At 36.6% G+C, this 8,894-nt stretch overlaps 1 protein-coding gene across 1 annotated transcript; it reads left to right on the top strand.

Moving 5' to 3' along the window:
• Nucleotides 1-273: 273 nt before the first annotated feature.
• Nucleotides 274-1,445, top strand: LOC149161666 (RING-H2 finger protein ATL2-like). The gene has a single exon (XM_089435546.1). It carries the CDS (start codon nt 477-479, stop codon nt 1,392-1,394), a length of 918 nt encoding a protein of 305 aa, XP_089291672.1. The 5' UTR covers nt 274-476; the 3' UTR covers nt 1,395-1,445.
• Nucleotides 1,446-8,894: the final 7,449 nt, after the last annotated feature.

Below are 8,894 nucleotides of genomic sequence, written 5' to 3'. Positions count from 1 at the left end.
TCCAAAGTACGGCATTTTCGTTGGACGAACGCTACGACTTAACTGTGCAATGAAGTCAACACGGAAACAGCAAATCCGGACTCCGAACGACCCGGTGGCCATTTTATTGCAGGGACCTCCGAAATCATTGGCAAAATTGAAGACTATTGAAAACGCAGTTTCTTGGAAGTTGCGTGGCATGAAATTCGATTAGATGAAAATGGACCTCTGGAATACCCTTTTTATTACCGCCCTCATCGTTAATCCGTCGAAACAAACGCGACATTTCTTGGCTTCTGAAAGCCAGGAAGAATTTTTCAGTTCATAGAAGCATTGGAGGTGCTGCCAACTGGGGAGAAATTGAAGGTTTGAAGCACATAAAGGGCGATTAGTTGTAGCTTGCTATCTTTGCAGGGCAGGCTATCTAAGTAGTTTGTGGTTCGAGATCAGCCGAATTGAAAGGGAATTTTCGTTGTGTGGCTTCAATTTGATATAGAATGAGCTCGGTCAGTGATCGTAATGATCCACCTCAGGAAAATAACGAGCCCAGATATTTCGTTGATAACAATATCATGATAGCGGCCATAATATGTCTCCTCCTTCTGGCTTTGCTAGTTATTTTGCAGCACCTTTATTCCAGATGGAGTTCGGCATCGCTTGCTAGATTTTTCAGACCGACTCGACGGAGATCGGCTTCTACCGGTCCTCGGTTTTATTTTACAGTACAAGAACCGGCAACGCTGCAGAATGTGGGGTTGGATTCTGCGATAGCAGAGTCTCTGCCCATGTTTGTTTATAAATCTCAGAATTTCACAGATGGGCTGGAGTGTGCAGTGTGTCTGTGCGAATTCGAGGAAAATGAGAAAGGCCGTCTTCTGCCAAATTGCAGGCATAGTTTTCATGTCGAGTGTATAGACATGTGGTTTCGTTCGCATTCCACTTGTCCCATTTGCAGAACCGGCGCCCAGCCGGAACAGCCAGTTTCGGAATCCGCTAGAGTAGAGCAGGTTTCCGTTACAATGCCAGGAACAATTGCTTCAGGCTTCCAAGAAAATCTGAATTTGCAGCAAGAGCAGAGTGTAAGCTGTGGAGAAGAGTACAATCTACAGAAGCCAATAAATATACTCTCTTGGGATCGGCAGAAGCAGATAAAAGCAGAGGTGGATGAGGGAACCTCTGGTGGAAGAGTGTTAATGCCTGAGATTGCCATTGAAATACCCAAGAGGCCCCACGGATTCCCGTCTCCAGGCGAAGGCAATCAGCGCGGTTCTCCAAATGGTTCGCTGTGGTCTTCGAGATCTCCAGTTACTCGCCTTCGTTCGCCTTCGAGGATGGTGAGCAGAGACAAAGAGGGTACTCAGGTCTTCCCATCCGATCATCCTGCCGAATGCGACGCCGGAAATAATGGGAATTGAAGAAGTTTGTGCCCGCTTCCTCGGGCAGAAGACAGTTGTGTTGTGGATACTGTGGGGAAAGACACAGCATGCCATTCATATAAATTATATCATATTCTGTGACTAAATATAAATTTATGTTGTAATCGGCGAATGAATGTGATGCGAAGAACGATATATGAAGTTTTTAATGAACGTTTCTGTTTTTATTTCTTTTTGCCGTATTTTAACTCCCTTTAATGGATTTTGGTTTTCAATTTTTAATTAATTTTGAAATTGAGTAAGAATTTGTTAAAATCATTAAGTGTTGTGGCTTATATAATTTCCGTGAATTAATATTTTTCTAAAAACTCATTTATATTTAAAAATATATTTTAGATAATGAAAAATCATAAAAACTTGATTTCTGGGAGGGTCGACTTGAACTTATGGAGCCTTCGTAAATTACAAATATAATTTTTCTCCTTATAATTTCATGTAAAATATTGTTTACAAAATTTATTTTGACCATGTAGAACATGCTAAAAGGCAATTTATAATTTATTTTTCAAGTTATAATGAAAATAAACATTTCATGAAAAATGACCCAAGTTACATTCTCAACACTCTCTCCTAAATAGGGAAGTATTCATAGTCATAGTCAGGATGTAATTTAATTTGAAAGGTTCTCTACGAAAGGGTCAAGATTAGATCAACATCATCAAAGGATTACCAACATCACTACCCAATACCAAATCACCATGTTATTCTTCATGCATACTCTCCCCAAGAGACCACAATCAATTAGTGTCTCATAAGTTCATAGCCAGGTACCATATAATATAATCAATTAGTATTGCAAAACTAGAATAATGCCTTATCCATGCATGGTAATAATAAGATATTTAGAGGCAGATGTTGGGAGGCTCCTATCCAAACCGGTAGCCTTTAATCCCATTCTCCTATCTAGGTCACTATAATTGACTCAAGGACTACAACCCTATCTAGGTCAGAGAAAAATACTTAGGAGAATGGTTATTTTCCTTTATGTTATTGGTCATAGTTCCAGCTACAGGAAAATCTCCAGGTTAATGTATTGAAACATGGATGTTAAGCCCTATACAGGTCAAATACACAACTGAGGAAGATGCCCATCTTTCTATCGAGTTCAGTGTACTTGATGCAGGGATGTTAAGCCCTATACAACTCAAAGTACAAGACACAAAAATATGTTCACAGGACCATTCTCCCTATACAGGTCAATGTACAAGACACATGGTAATAAACCTACAAAGTTCATAGTACGAGACACAGGGAAAATGAATGTCCATGATGTTGATCAATATATCAAACCATTCTTCCTATACAGGGTAGATTGACACATGGACTACAACCCTATCCAGGTTAGTGTGACACAGGAAGAACAACATGATCTAAGAGGGTCACTATTCCCTCTTATCTAGAGAGGCAATCTCCACAAGTCATAACTCATCTCTAAAATATACAAACTTCCTCTAAGGAGAGTTTTTTCCAGAATATAAGTTGTATGCACATCAATGGATATATATTGGAGCTTCATCGCTCCTATCTACATCATGCCATGGATGTAGTGATACTAGGTGACATCATGCTCTCGCTTTCCATGATACATTGAATTCTTAAACAACTTCATAGAATATCACTGTGGTATTCAGAATCAGACCGAACAAATCAACAAGCACTTTCTGAAGCCAAATTGCTTCATGAGTCACTACACATGCTACCATACATGTTGCCTCAATAGAACTTGGTGCCATAGAAGATTATTTTCTTCTTATTATAGGAGAGCCCAAAACAAACTAACCATTGTTTGTGCCTTTTACATCATTATTACTTCCAAATTAATCAAAGAATTCGTGCAACATGATGGATCAAAAGAGAATTCCTAATCTTGATATCACCCTTCCCTTGCCCCAGATTTCCAATTCCATGTAATAATCTATTAACCTGAGATTTTTCATATCCAATTTAATAGCCAACTCCCTTTTTATTGGGGAGTAGGTCATCCACATAAGGAAGAAGATTCATAGGTTAATCCATCACAACCTTGATATGGAGGTTGAAATTAGTTTTTCCAAGCTTCGAAAAGTATGCATCAAATGAACTAGTCAATAGGTCTCACCAATCCAACAACAAAGTTTTTTCATGCAGATATCCATGGGCATACAATCCATAATCTCAAATATCAACAAGGCTCATAGAAATGAATCATCATCAAGAATTAGAAGATGTAATGGTTTTTCCTACTCCCTCCGATGTTAATGCTCATTGTTCACCAATCTTCTTGTTGTCTTGTTCTTCTAATATGGAAGATCTTAAGATGTTCCTACAATTTAGATTAGGAGGCCAAGGAAGAACAAATGCAATTACCAAAACAAGAGACTGAATATAAAAGTAATGAAATTACACAACATGTTAGCTCATTCTTGTATTAACATTATATATCTAGGATTCTCAAAAGAGCAATCTATCCTAGGGCTTATTCCACAAGCTCTTACCCTAATCCTTAGGATTTATTAGTTGCAGTTTCATATCCAAACCCTAAATTCATACCAACCCTATCAGTGCCATACATCTTCAATAGTCTTATGGTTTTGTCCATAAACCCTATATTGTTCATGTTTTGACTCATTTAGGGTTTATAGTCCCTAAAATTACAAACCCTAGATATTCAACCTAGGTATTCAATCTTGATTAGCCAAAACCCTAGGGACTTTTCGAAGAGATGAAGTATTTAAATCCTAGACCTTTTCAAAAAGAAATTCATTATCCAGTAAAATCAATAATACAACTTTATTATTCAAAGTACTTAAATCACGAATTCAAATGTCAAAAAAATCAATCAGGAATAAGTTGATGTATCACCAAGATCTTTTCCATACATCAGAAAGAATCAGGTCTAAGATTTATCAAAAATATTTCCTAGGTCATAGTCATTGCATATATTTTCATGATATATTCTAGAATACATTAACAATATGACTATGCCAAAGACCACAAAGATTAATGTCTTGGTGAATAAGAGCTTGAATATATAAAGTATGAATACCAATGATTTTACCAGCAATAAAAGCTACTCTATCAATTTTATCCTAAGAGATAATAAAAAAGTCAAATCAAACAAGCTAAACCTGGTATCTTCAACCTCATGACTCAAGACATGTGTTCAATAGTAGAAATCTTAATCTTCTTCATTCTTGACTTTCTTGGAGGGATCCACTTCTTCAGTTGTTGAAGCCTGATGCTCTCCCTTCCTTTTCTTTCCATTTGATCTATTAGGACAATTGTTTTTGTAGTGACCATATTGATGACAACCATAGCATTGAACCTTGGACATATCTTTGTTCCCTTGAGGAGATGGCCTCTTGTTTGAGTTCTTCCCTTGAAAACCAAATTTCTTCTTCCCATTGAACTTCTTAGATCATGCAGCGAAAGCTTGCAAATTAGATTCTTGAATGTCTCCCTTGGATTTGAGTCTAACTTCTTATTCTATGAAAGCAACCCACAAATCATCAAATCTGGGCCTCTCCTTTACATAATAGATTCCACCAGCAAAAGAATCACATTTTTTGGGTAGACCATTGATTGCAGTAGTCACTAGTTCAGATTCAGAAATAATCTCTTCCATGCCTTGAAGCTCATCCCTTATATGAGATATCATCATATATAATGAAGCCATTTATTCTCTCTGCGCTAGCCTTAGATCATGAAGTTGATTCCTAAGGGAGATCATTTGACTAGTAGTACATGTTTGGGTAGGCCATTGATTGCAATAGTCACTAGTTGAGATTAAGAAATCATTTCTCCCATGCCTTGAAGCTCATTCCTTATATTAGATATATTCACAAAGAAGGAAGCCATTGATTCTCCCTGTGCTGCCCCTTAGATCATGAAGCTAATTCCTAAGGGAGATCATTTGACCAATAGTATTAGATGAATATAAGATTACTAGTTTTTTGTATACTTACTTGGTAGTTTTATATTCAAAAACATAAGGAATCAAGTGATCCTTGAGAGACTCAAAGATAATCCTTTGAGCCTTGACTTCTAGCTTTCAATGCTTGGCCTTTTCAACATCATCTTTAGGTTGAGCAACCTTTTCTTGAAAATATTGCAAAAAAAATGTGCTCTTCTAAGACCAAACCAATCCTCTTTTTCCAGACCTTGAATTTTTCTACTCCATTGAGCTTGTTTCCTTCTTTGCAAGAAGGATCCATTGCTTCATTAGCCTTAGTCATTGGTAAGAGATGATGATGAATAAGAGATTATTCCTTCAAGAGCTTCTTTTAAAGGTTTCTTGTAATGAGTGATAAAAAAATTATTCCTTTATTCTTGCTCTAATACCATGTTAGAAATTCAAGTACAATGCATTACAACCAATAATTTTCTTATTTTCTAAACTTCAAATAATTATTTATGAGGTTAGCAATACTTTTATAAATTTTATCTTCCACCAACAAATGATTATACTTCAAAAATTAAACAATGATAGTAAGGAGAATGCAAAAATCATGATGCACAATAAGAGACAACAAATATTAGGTCCAGGACTAGGGAAAAAACCCATAAGGGGAAACACAACCAATTACTTTCTTAGAGATATACTTGAAAATACATCACGACAAGGGCTATACTGATTCAAGAAGATTACCACAATTGCAAAGTTTTAATGTTAGAAATCTAACAAAATTCACCACAAAGATCAGATCTTCCCCCACACAGATCGAATATGTCAACACAGAGATCAGATATGTCACCACAGGGAGAAGATCTACCACCATAGAACTTAGATATGCCACGACAAAAATTGAATCTATCATAATGCTTAGATCTATGTTACAAAGTTCAAATGTTCCACCAAGTAACTTTGATCTATGTCACAAAGTTTAGATTTGTCAACACAAAACTTGAATATGCCAACAAGAAACTTGATTTATGTCACATAGTTTAGATCTGTCACCAAAAAGCTTGGATCTATCAACAAGGAACTCGATCTATGCCACATAGTTTATATTTTTCACCGCAAAGCTTGGATATGCCAACAAGGAACTTGATCTATGTCACATAGTTTAGATCTGTCACCGCAAAGCTTGGATCTGCCAACAAGGAACTTGATTTATGTCACATAGTTCATATCTGTCACTAGAAAGCTTGAATCTGCCTACAAGGAATTGAATCCATGTTACAGAGTTTAGATCTGTTGTTATAGAGCTTATATCTAAGATAAATATACCATAGGCTTTCTCTAACCACTAATGATCTCATACATTTGCAACAAAAATCAGATAGGTGCCACAATGTTCGAATAAGTCCTTCATTGAACTTGAAACTATGTGCCAGACTTTAGATAGGCGCTCAGATAGGTACCATAGGGATAACAATATGATGTAGACTTTAGTGAGAATAGAGAGACGATATTGCTCCTTTAGAGACCTTAACTTGCTTAGAATTGCCTTGTATGCTTGAAAGAGTCAATTTGAATATGCTTGAGAGGTAAATGTATTATAAGGAGAGTGAATAGGCTCTCTTTTTATAGTCATCAAGGTGATCGGAATTAGTGCTTATGAAGCAAGCTGACTTGACTATCTAGAAGGGCTGAATTACACTTTTGGAGCCTTCATAAATTGTGGAGCATTAGTAAATTACAAATATAAATTTTCTCCTTTCAATGCCATGTAAAATATGGCTTACAAAATCTATTTTGACAATGAAGAACATGCTAGAAGGAAATAACAATTCATTTTTCACATTACAATGAAAATAAATATTTCATGCAGGTTGGTCATAACTACATATTCAACACTTAGAAGGTTTTAAAAGAGACTAGGAGAGGGATTTTTAGGCTGACTAAGCGTCAGGACAGGGGGAATATGGAGAAGAGTTGAGAACCAATTAGAAATTTTTTGGGACATGTCACTCGGAAGGAAATAAAAGGGAGCATGCGAGGTAGCTCTGGGTTGATTCGACTTTGGGAGATGATGAAAAATACAGTTAAATATCAAGTAATAATGGTGAAGGTGCAAGGCATACCCACAAGACAAGAAATTTTGAAAGGAAGGCCAAGGATAAGGAAAAGCGCTTGGACTAGCCTTTTTGTGCATTCTTTAACCATAAGCATGAAAGGATAATATATGGCAATTAAGCCCTTGGGGCTAATAATAGCACAAAGCGATTCCCAAGACCATTTATGTGGTGGTTTTTGTATGATTAAGTGACCAAGGCCCTTTGGGCCAATTTCAATGAAAAAGAGTTGTAAACTTAGGTTGATACAAAGTTTCAAGTATTTAAGCGCCATGACCATATGTTTAAACAATATGAATGGGTGGAAATTTTTTTGTCTTTATGAGCTATACTTTTCATTTTGGCCATATTTTGGAGTCCACCTCTTATTAGAAGAGTAGGCCTTGAATGGGTCAGCAACATTTGACAACTCCCCTACATTTAGTAGTGCACCATAGGCATTAATAGAGCATCACCTACATTAAATATCACCATCCCTGATCGTTAATGGTGAATGAGGAGAATTGAGAAATTGGGTAACCAGAAGGAAACAAGGAACACGACCTACAAACAAGTGTTGGTGAGCCATGCTATCTATATAGACATAATTCAATGGAGGAACTCCTTGAGTATGCAAGTGAACTGAGAATTAATTCCCAATATGGGAAACACTCAGGTGCCCATTCTCTGAGTTAATGTTGCTATAGTGGCCAAGTAATTTGCCAACAATTGCTACGTCATTAAATCATTGATGGCTTGCAATCATATTTGTAGAGCCTTATAAAGCTGGAATTGAGACCATGCTTGTACCTTATGTTTGAATAAATTGAGTCCATACACTTGTTCATGTTGAAGGTTAGTGTGCCATACTATATGTTGAATGTGTTGGTTAATGAAAAAATTGCATTGTTCACTATGTTATTGTTGAACAAAAAGCTCAGGAAACATTGAGTCAAAGTGGGGAGCATTATTATGTGTTGTGTGAGTGGCTAAAGAGGGAACGAATTGTTGGGAGTGAAGAAAAGTTGGTGCAAATAAGAGGGCTGAGAGTTTTTGTTTGTATAAGCTAATTAAGGGATGAGAGCAGAGAGTATGAAGAAATAAGGAGTTGTGTGTGACGACATATCGGGTTAGCTATATTTCTATGGAAAGTAGGACAGTTGGATGAAGTAGGTTGTGGCTTACATCTATAAGAGGTTGGTTCCACTTGACAAGTTGTGGCTTGCTATTTTTTAAGGGGGTTGGGGCCTCCTATGAGTGGGTTCTCACAAAACTACAATAGAATATAGATTGGTGGTTTTCCCATTTGGGTTTTCACGTTAAATCCCTGTGTCCATGTGTGTATGTTTCTTATTTTAATGATATGTGTTCATATGAATATCTTACTCTGTTACTCATGTAATTAGTGGTGAGTGCTCCTATGAGATTAAAAATTTAAATTAGCATTAATTATTGATTCACCCCTTGCCCCTCTCAGTAATTCCTTATTCAAAAAATTGGTAT

Source organism: Pinus tabuliformis, chromosome 5_2, assembly GCF_031772625.1.
Source record: "Pinus tabuliformis cultivar Carrire ecotype Pingquan chromosome 5_2, CPIR1, whole genome shotgun sequence".
Lineage (NCBI taxonomy): Eukaryota > Viridiplantae > Streptophyta > Pinopsida > Pinales > Pinaceae > Pinus > Pinus tabuliformis.
The sequence above is the reverse complement of the archived record's forward strand: the minus strand, read 5'-3'. Positions and strand labels throughout refer to the sequence as shown.